Genomic DNA, 19,057 nt, shown 5'->3' with positions numbered 1-19,057 from the left:
TTGTCCTATCAGTGTTGGGTGGGAGTGATCTTGGTAGATCCTTGATTGGACTGTTTAATTATTCACTTCTTTGTCTAAGTTGGCAGTTCCTTGATTGGGATATTGATTGTTGGTCTAATGTTTAATCTTGGTGTTAATCTCTGCTTATTTAGTTGTCAATTGCTGGTGAGGAGGTGCTTTGATCTTTTTGTTCCATTTTGGTTTGTTGATTGTCTTTTTTGAATGGTATGTAGTTGTTGTTTACCTCTCTGTGCCTGTTGATAGCTGATTTATCGGAGTGCCAGGCTGCTGGGAATTCTCCAGTGTTTTTGGAATTGGCTTGGTCTAGGATGCTCAGTTTCCCAGTTGAAAAAATGGTGAAAGTAACAATTTTTGTCATGTCTTCTGACTGCTACTTGGTGTTCATGGAGGCACTTGTGAACTGAAAGCAAACCCCACACGGTGATGTTACCTAGTTTGATAGTGAAATGTCCGCCAGGAAACAACCAACCTCAGAGAACACTAAGGAAAGGCCCTTCTTCAAAAGGATTGTGGGACAAAGCCACAACTTTGTATCATTTTTATGACTTGGTGTTATAAATACTCAGACCAAGAATGGATGACATACAAGTAGCTGAATGTTAGTTGCTCCCACTTCTAAACGAAAGCATTTTATGCAGCAGCTCAAAATACTGGAAGAAACCAGGGCAGAATTTGGGAAAAATGAACAATTCAAAGGTGCTACCTGTGATCACACACACAAGAGAAGGAAGCTTTGTTCCATTGCTGACACAGTGCTCATACTCTGTGGAAAAGAAGAGACAGCAAAGAATGTGGAATTATTTGGCTAGGCTACAAAAGGCAAACTTCACTAGTTAAGGCAGGAATTTTCAAAACTGAGAGCTGGACTTGAGATTTCAAAGGGAATATATGCTCAGTTTGGTACCGCAAATTCACTCTGATTTCAAAAAGGGGAAAGCAAAGAGGATTGATGCAGCATCCTATAAAGCAGGGAAGGTTCTAGGGGTGCCAAATTTTGAGGGGCACCAAAATTGGAAAGACTTCCTATAAACAATAGAAGCATAAAATCTGAACAACTTTTTCTCTCTATGCTTTTCAAAAACTTTTCACCCACAAAATCGTTTTAGTGATAATGAACCACACATTAGCCAGACATTGCAAGTCTCTCTCTCCCTCTCTCCCTCCTCTCTCTCTCCCCTCTCCCTCTCTCTCTCTTTCCCCTCTCTCCCCTCTCACACACACACACACACACAACCACAATTGAGCCCAAAATTTTCACTGCTAAGCATGTCCCTTATTAAGTGAGTTTTGCTCCATTTGACAAGGTTAGGAAAAGGATCCAGCTGAATTTATACATCAGGCTTGGCCGTATGGTTTGGAAAAAAAAAGACAAGAGCTCTGGTGAGAATATTATAAAATGATATAATATTATGATAACTTTTGGCTTTTAGAAGCCAATTTTATTACCGAAGCAAGCAGAGTGGATTTGATTTAAATCAAGTCAATTTAAATCACTAGTGAAAAGGCTTGATTTAAATCCACTCGATTTAAATCATAATTTTTAAAGAACAGCTGTCATCTCTGTCCCGCAGTGGCTCCTCCTCTGACCTGCGGTTGATTCACCAACAGTTCCAAGAGTGCAGAATATACAGCCTCATGCTATATAACTAAGCTCCAGTTCATGCTGAATAAACGAAATTATTAATGCATCTTAAATAGAAAACTATCTTTAGATAGATTTTCACTCCAAAAGCATTTTATTAAAATAAATTTGATAAAATAAAAAATATCTGATTTAAATTTTAAAAATCCAATTTTTAAAAATAAAATTTAAAAAAATCATCAACCCTGCGAGCAAAGACAAAGATCTGATAGGAAAGTTCATCTCAATAACTGCTCTTAACCTTATCTCTTCAAGGCAGAGAAGCAAGCGAGAAAAAACTTGTTCATTCACCGTGAAGATGGCTGGCTTTTAAGAAACACTAAAAACTTTCTTGGTAACTCACCTTTTAAAGCATCTAACAGGATGGAAAAATCTTCATCCTCTAGAAAAAGAAAAGAACCAGAATTTATTATACAAACATCATGGTTATAAATTCAGTTTTATCATGCTGGCTGAAAAAATTGGGAATAGTAATCCCGAAGCCTATGGAGATTACTAACTGGAGAAAGTTGCTCTATACATTATATCTTAAGAGCAATTGGATGGTGTTCAATTTTAGCTGTGATGCCCAAGGAAGACCATCCAAATTTACCTCCCATCAAATGGAAATATAATATAATTAAACTGCCACCTTACATCTGCTTAAGAGAAAATGGCGAGCTCTGCTAACAAATGTTTTATGAGCCAGAAAACAAAAGTTACATTTCAATTTTGATCAGGCAAACTGGTATTTGAGTATATTTATACCACCCTGGAAATTCAAATCATGCTCAATCCTCATCTTTAGATAGGGATTAAAATCCACCAAGAAAAGTTGTTGCTTTTTGAGTGTGGGGAAGGGTGCATATGAGAAAAGATTTTTTTTTGTTGTATTTGTCAATCTCAGAATAACCCAGGATAAGTCACATATTGGACCAGGTCTCACAGCAACACCAACATTTTAAATTTTAAAATTTATGTTTGAATCATTAAATATGCATGGACAACACAGCTAAGCGAGCTCAGCAATGGCTATATGAACCCTATGGTTAGGTTCCTATTTGATCGTTCTATTTGCATGCCAACTTAGCCAAGAGAGGATGGAAGGCAATCATAAAGCTTATTTTTAATTTATCTTGCCACAGGAAGCAGAATGGTCCACAATCATGCCAAAATTCTGAGATGAATGTGCAGACTCTTTCAAAGGCTACACTTGGAGCCATACACTGTCTTAATCCACAGTGAGGTTGGTTGGGTTGGGTTAGGTTGAGTTGCATTGGGTTGGGTTGAGTTGCGTTGGGTTGAGTTGAGTTGTGTTGGGTTGGGTTGCGTTGGGTTGGGTTGAGTTGCGTTGGGCTGGAATCTAGCATATTGTGAACATTCAGCTAAGTATGCTTTATTTAACTAAGTGTGGCTTACTTCAATGACAAGATATAGTCTCAGACCTGTCCAACTGGTGCTGCTAATAAGGAGAGCCGGTCGGCCCAGACGGTGTGAGGCTCTTCCAGTGGTGGCATCTAACTGGGTAAAGGCAGATTTTTCAACACGATCTGGAGTGAAGGATTCCACCCTGAGAAGGAGAAAAATTAGCCAAGGAATGTTGATGGCAGATGCACACACAGACTCTGTACAAAACACACAACTTTCCGGACAGGCTAATGCTTAATGAGGAAACAGAACCGTTCCACGTGGCAACCTTAAGCCATTTATTGAATAAATCCATTTGGGAGAGTCAGAAAATCGTCCTTATTTTTGGCTACTATATGACACCATATAGCTATGACACCATCTGAAAGTTGAGGATTCAAGCTGATTAATCTGCTAATGGAGGGGATATCAGGTAGAGATGAATGTCCATACAGAAAGGAGAACCCATCTGTTAGGAATATAATCTAAAGATTGGGTTGGCAATATATAAATCATGTAACAATGTTGTATCTGTTTCTTTAAATCATACTGTAAAATGTGATTGGTTGCTGTTTTCCTCAATCTGCCATAAGAGGGAGCCAGAATGACTGTTAGCTCTCTGTTTGTTAGATGCTGGGCTGATCTGATCTGAGTGGTTTGGAAGCTGGCTGTTAGAAAGCGCCATGAGCTAATGTAAGTTTTGCAACTGCTAGTAAACTTTGAGTATTGAACTGATTATATGATTATGGAGTATGTTATTTGGATTATCCCTTAACTGAAAGACGTTGATGACTGCCTGTCTTATCCATGTATGATTTGGACTGTTTGATGGACTCTGATACCTCTATTTCCACGAAGGTAAAAGCCTATTTAAACTGCAGTGTCTCTGTATGCTGGTTTGTGTGTTCTCCAACACCACTCTCACAACGCTTCTCTGAACGTACTCGCTCTCCCAACGGGGAGCTTACCTAAGCTTACCAAGTGGCAAACAATCCCCCTGACCAGTCAATGTTACAAAGGACCAACTGATTTGTTACCTGTGGATAGCAACAGCAATTGCACAGAGATTTATATATAGCTCCCTAGTGCTTTGATGGCCCTCTCTAAGCAATTTACAGAGCATATTTGCCCCCAACAATCTGGGTCCTCGTTTTACCAACCTCAGAAGGATGGAAGGCCGAGTCAACCTTGAGCCAGTCAGGACTGAACTCCTGACTATCAGCAGAGTTTGCCTACAATACTGCCTTCTAGCCACTGGGCCACCTATATGGCTCCAATATCCAAAATCCAATAGCTTTAAATGAGATACAGACAGGCCTCAACTTATGACTGTTTGTTTGGAAACTGTTCAAAGTTACGATGGAGTTGAAAAAAAGTGACTTATGGCCATCCAGTCCTCACGCTTACAAGAGTGGCAGCATTCCCACTACGTGCCCAAATCATCATGATTTGGGCACTTGCCAACTGGCATGCATTTATGATGGCCGCAGTGTTCTGGTATTCTCCATATGTCCTTCCGAGCTAACTTCCAACGACCCAAGTGACTGAGGGAAGCCAAATTCACATCATGACTGCGTGATTTTGCTTCACAGCAAAAATAACATAAAATTGGGTGCGACCACGATAGTTCATGGAATGACCAGTCAGCCATGGAAATTCTAGCCCCAATTGTGGTCGTAAGTGGAGGACTACCCGCAAACACATCACCATATTAAAAAAGGCGCCATACTTAAGAAGTAGAGGCAGTTTTGGAATTAGACCTGTTTTCAATTTAAGAGAGTACAAACAGAAAGGAAGTTTTAACTCACGCTTTAAAAGGAGCGTAGTCTTTTGAGAGCCTGATGAACAACTTGTGCTGTTCCCTCAGGGGTGTTTCCTTAAAGAAAGAGGCCGGCTTGTCGTAAAGGGTTATTGCTCTAGAACACAATAGGATGAACGGTCAAATAATATCAATAAAACTCAAAAGAGAGTAAGGGAACAAAAATAATAATTTCAACTCATCAAAAATGTAAAAGACGTTATGTAAAATGATAGGTTAGCCCAAAGATATCCTGAGGCAAGAAGATATATGTATGTATGTATGTATGCATGTATGTATGTTGCATTTGTGCTGATAAATATTTGTGCATACCAGGGGTTGTGACACAATACATATACATATATATATACACATACACATACACACACAAACACATATATATAGTGAAAGAGCTACTGTATTTTTCGCTCCATAAGACACAATCTTTTCCTGCCCCAAAAAGTGGGTGAAAATGCCTGTGCGTCTTATGGAGCGAATATTGTATCACAGACTGGGCCACAGCGGTTTGCCTTACCAGGGAGGGGAGAGGGTTGGTGCAGCGGCAGCAACCAGCAACGGAGTGAATGGCGGCAGCGATCAACACCATCTGGAACAGCTGATTGGCAGTATTCCAGGAGACAATCCAACCGCCGAGCAGCAACTGCTGCTGCAATTCACCGCTGCTGCCTATTGCCGCTGCCAAACACCCCCGCCCCCCGGTACACCGCCGTTGCTGCCACCTTCGTGTCTGCTGCCTCTGTCGGGGAATGCTGAAGCCTTCGGCACCAAGCAGCTGCTCGGCAGTTGGATCGGCTCCCAGGATACTGCCGATCAGCTGTTCCAGGCGGTGGGGATTGCTGCTGCCATTCGCTACTGCTTCAGCACAGGCTCCAGAACTCCCCATGGAGGCAGCAAATGCAGGAAGCAGCAAAGGGAGTGTTTCCGATCAGCCAGCCTGCTGATCAGGGAGGTCAGGATCCAGCATCGCTCAGCTGACTGGTGGTGGGCACAGTAGAGCGGAGCTCTGACAAGCCACATCATGGGGATGCGATAACGTGCTGAAGCTGACCAGGATGTTTGCTGAAAGGATGCTAGCCAAGTGAATACCCAATGAACGCTCGGAGGCAGAGGCAGATTTTTTTTTTCTTGTTTTCCTCCTCTAAACCTAGGCGGATCTTATGGTCAGGTGCGTCTTATAGTGCAAAAAATACGGCATCATATTTGCATGTTGACATATTAGAATGTCCCAAAGGTGCCTTTTTTTCAAGAGGCAACTGGACTTTCTGGTTTTTCTTTGACGGAGTTTTGCTTCTCATCCAAGAAGCTTCTTAATCTCTGGCCGGATGGTGGGGAATGGAAGGATTTATACTACAATGGAGGACTGAGAATCCCCATAGACATATTTGTTTGTCCTCTACAAACTGCATGGAGTCACTGTATACAATTTTAATAAACAAATAAAATAAACACTCAAATATGTCTATGGATAGGGTTAGGAATATTCAGAAATATCCAGAATGGATGAAATTATATTAAGACTATCTGGACATTAAGAAATATCCAGAATGAAATATTTGTGCATCGCATGATACTGTTCTCAATTACCATGTATACTGATGTATGTACCAATATAAAAATAACACTCAGAATATTTGGCTAAGATACTAAAACAAAAAAAAATACAAGGCCATAAAGATATACATTCATAAATATATTTGCTCTACTTGAAAGAATTCATAAGTCATAAATTATACATCAGCTTATTCTGCTGAAGAAAATGCTAATGATTCTAGGGAGCAGAAACCAGTCCTGCCAGAGGTATAATGGGAAAAGCTTGAGCCTAAAAAATAGGGAATCTGCATTGGAGTTGATGCGTCTGCTTAAATGTTTATAAATCCAACCATCAATATATATAAAAACAGCTGTGTGGTGTGTGTGTGTGTGTGTGTGTGTGTGTGTTTTCCAGCATAATTCTGGAACACTTCGAGCAATTTCAACCAAACTTGGTACACAGATGACTTACTCTCTGGAAAAAAAATACTGTGGGGATAAGACACCCCTAACACCTCTTGAGGTGAGTGTTCTGTTAAGATACAGCCTGTTGTGCCTTAAATGGCTTCTACTGTGCAGCACAGTGGAGTTGCCATGGTAATAGCTTCACAGTACTCCACAAGGGGGCTCCCTCTGGTAAGGGGAAAAATCCAACATTAGAAGTTACATTTGGTCCAGATATTTTCCCCCTATAAATAAATACCCAGGCAATGGCGGGTTATCAACTAGTTTATTATAAGATAGCGGTGAAAATAGATTTCATTTTCAGCAACACTTTGAACAATGGCTTAGATACTGGGAAGTATTTTTTTTAAAAAAACAACAAAATAGCCTCATAATAAATAGGATCAGATAGGTCTACAGCATTGTTGTAACCAAGGAAAAACAGAAGTGAATTCCAATTAATTTTTAAACTATGAAATACCTGATATTACAGTTCGTTTGAAGATCCTCTTTCATTGCATTGGTCACACAAATATTATACCTGGACAAGGAGCCAAATAATTCTTCATACCTAAAAGAAATGAAAATGTAATTTGCCACTGAAATTAATAATTTCATTGAGATGTTTGTACACAGGTTCCCCCCCCCCCCCGTTTCTTTTAAAAGATGAAATAGAAATGAGAGCAAATGTTACAGGGCTCCAAATACTAGTACTGTATATACTCGAGTATAAGCCTAGTTTTTCAGCCCACTTTTTGGGCTGAAAAAAGCCGCCTCGGCTTATACTCGAGTCAGTGAAAAATTTGCCCGAAATGGAGGAGAAAAAGGGGCGGGGCCATGCCGCTGGGTGACACTCGTGAATGGCCCAGTGCCCCTGTGAGTTTCCCCTCCCTCTGTGTCAGTTTGCCGCGCAGCGCGCACCGCACCATCCCCCCTCCTCACGTTCTAATGTAATGCAGGGCTGTCTTACGATTCCCCTTCCTCCCCCTCCTGCCGCTCTGCAACGATGTCCCACCTCCTCCTTGTTATGGCAAGCAGCCACATAGCGATGTCCCACCTCCTCTGGTACAGTGATCCAATGATAGGAATCACTGTGCCGTGTGTCATAGGAGGCGGGACATCGCTCCCGCGGCTGCACGGGACATCATCATCACAGCGGGACATCAGCATCATGAGGTGAGTGAAGTATTTCATTGAATACACCGCTAGTTTACTGTTTTTCTTTGAAATAAATATTCAAAAACATTATTGGTATCTATTTTTATTTTTGAAATTTACCGGTAGCTGCTGCATTTCCCACCCTAGGCTTATACTCGAGTCAATAACTTTTCCAGTTTTTTGTGGTAAAATTAGGTGCCTCTGCTTATATTCGGGTCGGCCTATACTCGAGTATATACGGTATCTATCTTTGATTTTATGTCTCAATACAGTACTTCTAAAACACAGAAATACCATTTATGTCTGTAATCACTTTGTATTCTGCATCACTCAATATTGTTATTCAAATAATAATAATCTTCGTAACACAGAAATGCACAATTCTTAGAGAAAAGAATGCACAATGAAAAATTACAATTTACCAATAATGGTAGTGTATGTGAAAGGAATACAGGAAGTGAAGGAGCACCTCAGCAGAGTTAGTCTTGTGTACACTTCAAAAATAATTTGGAAAAAGACAGCATTATAGCCTCACACAAGGCAAATGTTTCTCTACTATTGATTGAAACAGGTCTTTCATTTCACATATTATCTTCACTCTCAGACAGAATTTAATAATTTGGGACATCCTTATTTTCTTGAACTACAGACAAGAAAGTTGGCATCTGGACAAAACAAATGCAACATTTTATTGCTAAGAAATTTGCCCTTTCAATAAGTTGGAAAGCTAAATAATATCCAGTTATTCAATTTTTCATTCATGAATAAAACTTCAGTTACTCAGGCCTGAGATTGTATGCAGCTTAAGAACTTACTGCTTACAAAAATGTATAAAGATAGATCTGCTAAATGCTGGAAGTATAATCAATTCTCCGGTTCATGTATGTTGTGGACCTGCCCAAAATCCAAAAAATATTGCTTGAAAATACATACATGGTTGGAAGAAAATGATAAAGCAACACACAGACTTGGAACCAAGAGATATTTTCGTTGGGCATTATGCTAGAAAAATATGACAAAAAGGCTACGTATCTGGTTTTACCATATACTAAACGCAACCAGAATTGTATTTACGCAGCAATAGAAAAACGATGAGATTCCATCAGATGAGAATGTAATTAAGAAAATATTAGAATGTGCAGAAATGGATACATTAACACTCACTCTTAAGGATAAAGAAGAACTGAATATTTTTTGATATGGGATGTATTTTATCAATAACTAGACAATAGAAACAGAAGTCAGAAAAGAGGAGACATAAAAAGAGGAAATATCAATGTGGAGAGTTGAAAAAGAAGATATTAAGTATTATTGTTATTATATTATAAATTTTATTGTGATGAATACTACATCAAATATGTGGCTTATGATTGTTTAAAAATAACTGTACCCAGATCACACAGTTCAATGGAAATTGAATGTTATATAAATAAAATAGATAAAATAAGGGAGGGGAGAACTTACTGCTTACAGATGAAAATTATGTAAAGGGAATCCTTCACTTACAGCCACTAATGGGACTAGAATTGCTGTTGCTAAGCAAGGTGATGATTAAATGAGTCATGTCCAAACCTCTCTTTTTTGCCATGGTTAAGCAAATCACTACATATGAAGAACAGTTGCAGGAATTGGGTATGTCTAATGTAGTAGAAAGACGGCCCAGGGGAGACATGAAAGCAGCATTCCAGTATTAAAGGGCTGCCATAAAGAAGAGGAGACCATGTATTATCCAAAGCACCATAAGGGCAGGAAAAGAAACAATGGATGGAAACTAATCAAAGAGTGAAGCAACCCGGAATTAAGGGGAAACTGCCTAACAGTCAGGACAATTAACAAGTGGAACAGCTTGCCACAAGATATTGTGGGTACCCCATCACTGGAGGTTTTTAACAACAGACTGGACAGTCACTTGTCTGAAATGGTATAAGGTCTCCTGTTTGAGCAGGGGGCTGGACTAGAAGACCTCAAAGATCCCTTCCAGCTCTATTCTGATTGACTGAATCACACTTCTTAAGCGAATCTGTCTCATGACAAGGGAAGGTCACAAATGGTGACCACATGACCCTCAGATGCTAAAATTGTTGTACATGTTTGTTGCCAAGCACCTGAGTATTGATCCCGTGACCATTGTCATAAGTATGAGGACTTGTCATACTTCACTTTTTTTCAGTGCCATCGTAACTTCAAATAGTTGCTAAGTGAATGGTTGTAACAGACTACCTCTATGCAGTAATCTTTCCTTGAAAATACCTCATTCCTAATCTAAAGTATCTAATTCTATCTAGATCGAATTTTGTTGCAGCTGTTTTCCTTCCTTTTTCCTTTTTCTATGGTTTTGATTTTGCTTTCTCTTTCTGTCTCTTTTTCTCTCTTGTAAAAATAAAGACAGAGAAATCTTTGTTTTATATCTTCCCTGAAAACCAGGCGTGAAAAAATTGTGCAGCATTAAGAATTCTACTAACTTTAACTGGGATGACTTCTTGATGCCACAGTAACTTTTTTTCAGGCTCCTGCAGAAACCTGAAAATAGAAAAGGGCAGCTTTAATCAAAAGCAGAGAGGCATTGCCCATGCAATCTATTTCTTATACGTCACCGAGTCGCTTCGAACCGCATGATGGGCGGCATATAAATTTTAAAAATCTTAAAATCAGTGAGTTATTCTCAAAGCAGTCCACTTAGTCAGATCATAAGCCATTGCTTTTCAGCTACCAAAATGCATGCTGTTATGAATGTGGAAGCAACTTTCAGAAGTACAGATAGGTGTAAGCATGCAGCAATACCCTGAAACTCTTTACACTAGGAAGTACAGATAGATAGTGTCAGGCCTGCAGCCATATTCCTTTTGGATCTTTGGCTGCCACACTTTCTATTATTCTACTATGCCTTTTTCTATTGTGGGAAAATGGGAGGGGGGGTTAGATGCGATGTAGCCATAACAAAATCCTTTCTAGAAAGCCAAGTCATCTGTCTCTGCACCTCTGCACCTGACCAGAACTGGAGGGGTGGAAAATTGGACCATGTGATGGACTAGTGGGTGTGGGGGCAAGATCTTGAACTTTCAACTGGGTGGGGAAAAGCGGGAAGCTTTCAGATTTGGGTTTTCCCAGATGTGCCAACATGGCTCTCTTAATAAATTGGAACTTTGAGCAATCCTTTGCCTTGGACTCTGATTTACTTTTGGATGCTATTTGGAACCCTGATAGATTGTCCTCGACTTACAACAGTTTGTTTAGCGAACGTTAGAGAAGTTATAACAGCACTGGAAAAATGATCTTATGACTGTTTTTCAAACTTTCAACCGTTGCAGCACTTCCGTGATCACATGATCAATGCTTGGCCAACTGACTCATATTTATGACGGTTGCAGTGTCCCCAGGGTCATGTGATCACCCTTTGGAGACTTTCTGACAAGCAAAGTCGATGGTGAAGCCAGATTCATTTAAACTGCAGTACTAACGTAACAACTGCAGCGATTCACTTAGCAGCTGAAGAAGAGTCATAAAACGGGACAAAACCCCTTTAACAATAGCAAGAGCACATAGACTTATATACCGCTTCATAGTGTAAGTGGTTCACAGAGTCAGCCTCTTGTCCCCAACAATCTGGGTACTCATTTTACCGACCTCGGAAAGATGGAAGGCTGAGTTGACCTTGAGCTGGTTAGGATCGAACTGCTGGCACTTGGCAGAGTCAGCCTGAAAATACTGCATTCTAACCACTGTGCCAGTTCCTTTTAACATTTAACAACTAACTCGCTTAGCAACAGAAATGTTGGGCTCAATTGTGGGTCGTAAGTTGAGGATTACCTCTTTGATGAGTTTTTAAAACCCTAGTGGAGCTGGTGGGAACAGATAAGAGACCTACCTGGGCACCGTGCAGTGTTCTGAGAAGAAAACAGATTTCATTGGGTAACATTGCAGTAGCCAACCATACCCCAAAAGTATCAAAAGTCTTGAACGCACCATTTAGCAATCCGGACTATGGGGTGTCTTTTCCCGTGAGTCAGGCCCATTAGAGTATACCCATAATTGTGCCAATCAATTATTAGCTTGCTGTTTCGAAGCAGGCAAAAAATCCAGCTGACTGCAATGCTGGGCAAACCAGGAGGATTCTGGTTATGGAGAGAAGAGAAGAGGTTTCAGAACAATCCCAGTAAATAAGATCAATTGCTTTCTAGCTTCTCCACCCAAACACCCTCTCCTTATTTTATTTATTTATTTTAACAAAGATGACTAGGGGACTGGAGGCTAAAACATATGAGGAACGGTTGCAGGAACTGGGAATGTCTAGTTTAATGAAAAGAAGGACTAGGGGAGACATGATAGCAGTCTTCCAATATCTCAGGGGTTGCCACAAAGAAGAGGGAGTCAAACTATTCTCCTGAGGGCAGGACAAGGAGCAATGGGTGGAAACTAATCAAGGAGAGAAGCAACTTAGAACTAAGGAGACATTTCCTGACAGAACAATTAACCAGTGGAACAACTTGCCTCCAGAAGTTGTGAATGCTGGACATTTTTAAGATGTTGGATAGCCATTTGTCTGAAATGGTATAGGGTTTCCTCTCTAGGCAGGAGGTTGGACTAGAAGACCTCCGAAGTCCCTTCCAACTCTGCTATTCTATTTCTTATTTCTATTTCTTTTTTCTTATTTCTATTTCTATTCTTATTCTATTTATTTCTATTCTATTCCACTTCTTCTTCTATTCTATTCTATTTCTTATTTCTATTCTATTCCACTTCTTTTTCTCTTCTCTCCTCTTCTCTTCTTTATATCCTGCCTTTGTTATTTTTTATACAGATCTCAAGACAGCAAACTTCTCTAATATTCATTTCTCCTCCTATTTTCCCCACAGCAACCAGCCTGTAAGGGGAATCGGGGCCAGTAATGGCTAACCTTTTTGCATCACATGCCGAAAGTACGTGTGTGCGCCCGCACCCCTAATGCAATGCGTGTGCAAACTCTCCCCCGTGCACCCCACTCCTCTGCATATGCACACGCGACACACACACGTGCTCCCTTCACCTCCTGGCCATTGCGTGTGGAAACCCCCCCCCCTCCATGCCACATTTTGGGCCTAGTAGGCCTCCCTGCAACTTCCTGGGAGCAAAAATGGGCCGCAGGGAGGGCCTGCCTCGTGCACACACCCATGCATGCGCCCCGTTTTCCACACGTGTGGCAGAGACCCGAAAATCAGCTGGCCGGCAGAAGTTTTGTGCACACATGCGGTATGCGGTGGAGCTGAGGTGGGGCAAGGGCTCTGCATGCCACCTGTGATGCTTCTCCATCGCAGCACAAGGAAGAAGAGGAAAGGAGAGAAAGTGGTGTTAAAAGCTGGAAGTGCAAATACCTGGAGGAGCACGTAGTCCGGTGGAGCAATCCTGAGCAGTGTGTACAACAACTGGAAACTCTGCACAATCACTTTAATGATATACTGGGAAACCCTGGGCCCAACTGCAAAGGAAGAGAACCTCCGGTCAAGGCCTGATGCTAAGTATGGTTACTGTTCTGACCCCACTCCGTCCGGTGATTAACGCCGACACAGGCTTAGCTGTTTGCCACTCTTTATTTACAGCAATTACAATATCCTGTTGACTGAAAGCCCAGACACGACTCACAGGCAAGACGTTGGCAGCAACCTAGACTCCAACAGACACGGAAACACAAGGCAGATCAGACAAGGAGTTCTCCAGATTAGTACAAACGGTTGTGTCCTGCAAAAGGACTCCTCCCAAAGTCTCTTCTTATATACTCTCTTGGGAGGGGCCAAGCCACAACCACCTGGACTCGATTATCTTTTATGGATCTGTCTCCATAACTGCTGCCTCCATTTCTCTGCCCTTCTCTATCTGGTGTCAGGGACAAACTCCCTTTGATCTTCCCCACTGCTCCATGCCTCAGGCGCCTCCTGGTGGCCAACCAGCCTCTCTGGTCCCTGCTCTGAGTCTGCCCAGTGTCCTCCACATCTTCCATAGCAGACTCATAGGGGTCCTCACTATCGGAGTCCATCGGCAGCTCCAACGGCTCCTGCTGGGCCACAACAGGTTTCTATGCAGGATAGCCCTCGATTTACAGCCATTTGTTAAGTGGCTGTTCGAAAGTTATAATGGCGCTGGAGAAAAAGAGACTTCCAACCGGTTTTCGCACGACTGTTGCCAGCATCCCATAGTCCTGGAATTAAAATCCAGGTGCTTGATAACTGGCATGTGCAGATAGTCCTTGACTTACTAACAGTTCGCTTAGTGGCCGTTCAAAGTTACGATGATACTGAAAAAAGGGACTTATTGACCGTTTTTCACAGTTACGACAGTTCCAGCATCCCTGATCAAAATTCAGACGCTTGGGCACTGACTCTCACTTACGACAGTTGCTGTGTCCCAAGATCACGGGATCCCCTTTTGCAAACATCCAACCAGAAATCCCGATTCATTTAACAACCAGGTGACTGACTTATCAACTGCGGTGATTCACTTAACAATGAAGACAAGAAAGGTTGCCAAATGGGGCAAAAACACACTTAACAAATGTCTCGCTTAACAACAGAAATCTTGGGCTTCATTGTGGTCGTAAGTCGGGGACTGCCTAGTATTTATGACGGTTGAAGTGTCCTGGGGTCAGGTGACCCACCTTTTCAACCCTCTGATCAGCCAAAGTCCGCAGGGATGCCAAATTCACTTAACTGCCATGGTTCACTTAACAAATGTGGCGAAATTGTAAAATGGGGTGAAATTCACATCTTGCTTAGCAACAGAAATATTGGGGCTAATTGTAGTCATAGGTCGAGGACCCTGTGTAGTTGAAAAACATTAAGAATACAGTCTCCTAGACCAGCAGTCACCAACCGGTGGTCCATGGACCACTAGCGATCCGCAAGAAAATTTTAGTGGTCCGCAGAAAAATTATTTGCATTTTTTATATTGCACTAAATCAGGGGTTCTCAAACTGCGGCTCCTGGGACGGATACCTGCAATGAACGCTTGTGTTGCTGCAGAGAGTCTCCCGCTTCGGGGTCTTTTTGTGTGGCTTAGAGGGGGGCAGAAATTCTGACTTGGGGTCTGCTTTGGCCTCACGGTGACCCCTGTCCTAGGACCCGTATAGTTTGAAAGTACACAATGTTCAAATGCAGAGGTGTTCTCAGCCTTAAATGCCCTACTTAAAATTGAACAAAATGTTCTATCACAGAATGACCCCAGACGGAAAAGGGCAATGCCTGGTGACATTAGCCAACAAACACCCTTAAGTCAACCTAATTCTTTGGATACTTCTTGGCAAGAAAGAAGGCAGGTGAAGAAGGTGGATGAGCTTCAGCTGGAGAAGATCTAGAAGGTGGCAGATTGTTTGAACCTATTGTCCAAGGATGGTACTGGTTGTACTCATCATTGACTAGCGCTAATACGCTTTGATATAACGCTTGTTTGCATGCCATTCCTTCCTTGCTGGTAATGCCAAAAACAACAAAGAAGTCCATGGAGGAAGAGAAAAGACTGATGAACAAAAGAAGGATTATTTAGATCTTGGCAACATTTCTGTACAAATAAAATCAGTCTGATTAGATATCAGACTTAGCACTGATGAGTATGTAAGTGCAATAACGTTCAACCTACCTTTCCAGATTTTCAGCTCAGTAAGGGGAACAATCTCAATATTTCCATTGTTTATGATCTCACTGTGCGGTTTTGTGCCTGGAAGAAAAACAGGGCTAAGAATTTGTCCAAGATAAAGGTATTAAGAAGACCACATACAACCTCTGAAGTCAGCTACCTCAGAGGTCAACTGGAGAAAAAAACATGTTTGTTTGTTTGCTTATTGGATTTATATGCCACCCTTCTCCCAAAGGACTCAGAAAACTATAAACGTAATAAAACTCCAGCCTCCATAAGTAGCAAATAAGTGTAATACGCATGAGCCGGAATGGGGACAACTGAAGGAGTCTTTAGACCAGAGGTTTTCAAATTTGGCAACTTTTTAAGACTTGTGGATTTCAACTCCCAGAATTCATCTTCCAGCCAGAATTCTGGGAGTTGAAGTCTACATGTTTTAAAATTGTGAAGTATAGAGACCCCGAGTCTAGACCAGAGGTAGCATGCTGCCGGTTCGCACAGGTAGTAGCAGTGGCGCAAAGCCCTGCCCACCGACCCTGATGTCATCATGGACCTTCTGCGCATGTGCAGTGGGTTCTGCACATGCCCAGACGTGTGTCCACTCCTGCTATCGAATTGGTAACGAACAGAATAGAATGCCATTTCTGGTCTAGACCATGGTTGTCCAACCTTTTGCCTTGTGTGAGTGAAGAGAAATCATCTTGGGTCACATATAAGATAGTTAAGGTATATAAACCCCATAATAATATTTAAAGTTTGCGATGATGTGGGGATGCATTAGTAGCTGCCCAGAGCCACGTGTGGCCCGCAGATCGAGGGTTGGACATAACCTGCTCTAGATATTGAGTCCGAATTTCTCAGATGAAGAATCCAAATTAAAGTTTCCGTAGATTCAATGGATTTCACTGTAGGTTTTCAATAATAGACCGGGCAACCATTTGACTGGGATGATAGAAGTTATTATTATGAAACCATCAACTAGCTGAAAGACAAGAACAATTATGCTTCTATTCCTAATTCAAAGAGGGCATGTTATTTTAAAAAAACAAACTCCCAAATTACTTCTATTACTAATCACATTCTGATTAATCATGGCTAAAGTTTACACACAAGCTTTTCAGAAAGAGTTTGCGTGTCCCATCCTGTTGCCCTGGTTTTGAGGTGAACGAAAATATATCATAAAGGGCGCAGAAGCTTCTGGGAGGAGGTGACAATAAAAGACAATAATAATCTAGTATAATCTTAAGAAAACTAGCTCTTTGTTCCTTTGTTGCCTGCCAATATTTATTTATTTATTTGCGTACCAGTTTATTAATTCTGCTTATTTTGGCTGTCTGTTACGCCCTCCCCCCCCTCCCTGCCAAAAATGCCTTTATTTTTATTTTCTCCATCATTGGCTGGCAGCTGTTACTTCTGCAAATTTAATTACCAAGAGTGCAACCACAAAAAATTATTTCATTCATCCATTTTGTTGGCCACGGGCAAAAACATTTCGGAGAATAGATTTGAACCCGATTGATGGGCAAGAAAGGACAGAGAGCTGAAAATCTGAATTAAAAAGAAGGCAAAAGCCCTGAAAACAGAAAGCCTAAAATCATATCACAAGTCATATCCCAAATCTGAGGTGAGGTTCCTCCTGCGCACCTCCCACCCACCCCAGCAAGAAGGCAGAAGCCTTTTAGAATGGAATGGGAATGGGAATAGAAGTTGGAAGGGACCTTGGAGGTCTTCTAGTCCAACCCCCTGCTCAGGCAGGAAACCCTATACCACTTCAGACAAATGGATACAGAAACAGGAACAGAACAGAATAGAAGAATAAAATAAAATAAAATAGAATAATAGAACAGAACACGAATAGAAAAGGAATAGAATATCATAATGGAATAGGATAGGATGGGATAGGGATAGAAGAGAAGTTAGAATTTAGAATAGAAAAGGAATAGAAAAGGAATAGAAAAGCAATAGAAAAGGAATAGAATATCATAATGGAATAGGATAGAATGGGATAGAAGAGAATAATAGAATAGAATAGAATAGAATAGAATAGCAGAGTGGGAAGGGACCTTGGAGGTCTTCTAGTCCAACCCCCTGCCTAGGCAGGAAACCCTACACCACTTCTGACAAATAGTTATCCAACATCTTCCTAAAGACTTCCAATGTTGGAACATTCCCAACTTCTGGAGGCAAGTTGTTCCACTGGTTAATTGTGGAAATTTCTCCTCAGTTCTAAGCTGATTCTCTCCTTTTCCCATCTGCAGCCCTCCTGGAGGAAGCACTACAACCCCCATCCTTCCCAGCATGTCAGAAAGACAACGGGCTGGCACACTTCCACTCCCCAATGGAGGGGCGCCCAGGCGAGGCCCTTCAGCGGATGCAAAACCACAACTCCCAGCAGGCCTCGCGCTCCGCCGCCACGGCCAGGGCTGCTGGGAGTCGTAGTAGGCCCGCCGCCTCTCTAAGTCTGGAAGAAGATTCACCCGCGTAGCCGATGAAAGCGACGTGACGGCCCCGACGAGCCAGTGACAAGGCGTGGTACTGCATGCGGGGGCTGCGGCCCAGGTCGCCCACCACCAGCACGGCCACGCGTCCCGCGACATCGCCAGGCCTCTTCGGGGGCCCGAACAACCACCAGGCCCCCAGCGCCCCCAACAACAGCAGCAGCAGCGCCGTCCCCGAAAGCAGCCAATCGCCGGCCTCCATCTTGGGAGAGGCGGTGAGGGGCCGCGCGGAGTGGCTCCGGGAGCGCCGCCAATCCACGTCGGGACGGCGCCGCCCTGCCGGCTGGGCTGACCAACTACAGACGACGACGCGGGGTTTGAATTCTAGAGCGCCGCTGGAATGAATGCAAGATTGTGTCCCTTTTCTCAATGTTAACTAACACATGTAGAATAGTATAGAAAACAGAGTTGGAAGGCACCTTGGAGGTCATCTAGTCCAACCCCTCACCCAAGTAGGAGAACCTATACTATTTCTGATAAAGGGCAGTCCAGTCTCTTCTTGAAAGCCTCCAGTGATGAATCATCCACTACTTCTGAAGGCAACTTCTGTTTCACTAGTTGATTGTTCTCACTGTCAGAAAGTTCCTCCTTATTTCCAGGTTGAATCTCTCCTTGTTCAGTTTTAATCCATTATTCCTTGTTTGGCCTTCGGGTGCTTTGGAAAATAGCTTGACCCCTTCCTCTCTGTGGCAGCCCTTCATATATTGGAATGCTGCTGTCCTGTCTCCCCTGGTCCTTCTCTTCACTAGACTAGCCATGCCCAGTTCCTGCAACCGTTCACCCTATGTTTGAACCTTCACACCACCACAACCTTCTAACACTGATGATATTACCGAGTTGGGTAATAAAATGCCTATACAAAAACAACCAAGCTAGGAGAGCACCAAGGACTCCACAGTTCAACCCTGAGCTTCATTTATTCTTTTCTAACTAGGTCAATGTTCCTCAACCTTAGTTATT

General features: G+C 42.2%; 1 protein-coding gene across 2 annotated transcripts in view; it reads right to left on the bottom strand.

Moving 5' to 3' along the window:
- The window catches only part of ALG1 (ALG1 chitobiosyldiphosphodolichol beta-mannosyltransferase), a 31,130-nt gene extending 12,810 nt beyond the window's left edge, over positions 1 to 18,320 (bottom strand). The window contains exons 1-10 of one of the 2 annotated variants that reach the window (XM_032230948.1): positions 18,077 to 18,320; positions 15,603 to 15,680; positions 13,617 to 13,637; positions 13,349 to 13,452; positions 11,964 to 12,112; positions 7,324 to 7,413; positions 4,858 to 4,965; positions 3,088 to 3,212; positions 2,007 to 2,045; positions 725 to 784 (exon numbers count right to left, since the gene is read on the bottom strand). In XM_032230948.1, coding sequence (XP_032086839.1) covers positions 725 to 784; positions 2,007 to 2,045; positions 3,088 to 3,212; positions 4,858 to 4,965; positions 7,324 to 7,413; positions 11,964 to 12,112; positions 13,349 to 13,452; positions 13,617 to 13,637; positions 15,603 to 15,680; positions 18,077 to 18,299 — 997 coding nt within the window. In that variant the 5' untranslated portion in view covers positions 18,300 to 18,320. The remainder of the gene's footprint in view (positions 1 to 724; positions 785 to 2,006; positions 2,046 to 3,087; positions 3,213 to 4,857; positions 4,966 to 7,323; positions 7,414 to 11,963; positions 12,113 to 13,348; positions 13,453 to 13,616; positions 13,638 to 15,602; positions 15,681 to 18,076) is intronic. The other variant, XM_032230949.1, reaches the window with a different exon arrangement.
- Between the last annotated feature and the right edge of the window lie 737 nt (positions 18,321 to 19,057).

This window comes from Thamnophis elegans, chromosome 14 (assembly GCF_009769535.1).
Source record: "Thamnophis elegans isolate rThaEle1 chromosome 14, rThaEle1.pri, whole genome shotgun sequence".
In the NCBI taxonomy this organism is placed as follows: Eukaryota; Metazoa; Chordata; class Lepidosauria; order Squamata; family Colubridae; genus Thamnophis; species Thamnophis elegans.
Note: the sequence above shows the minus strand (reverse complement) of the source record. Positions and strands in the feature narration are given on the sequence as shown.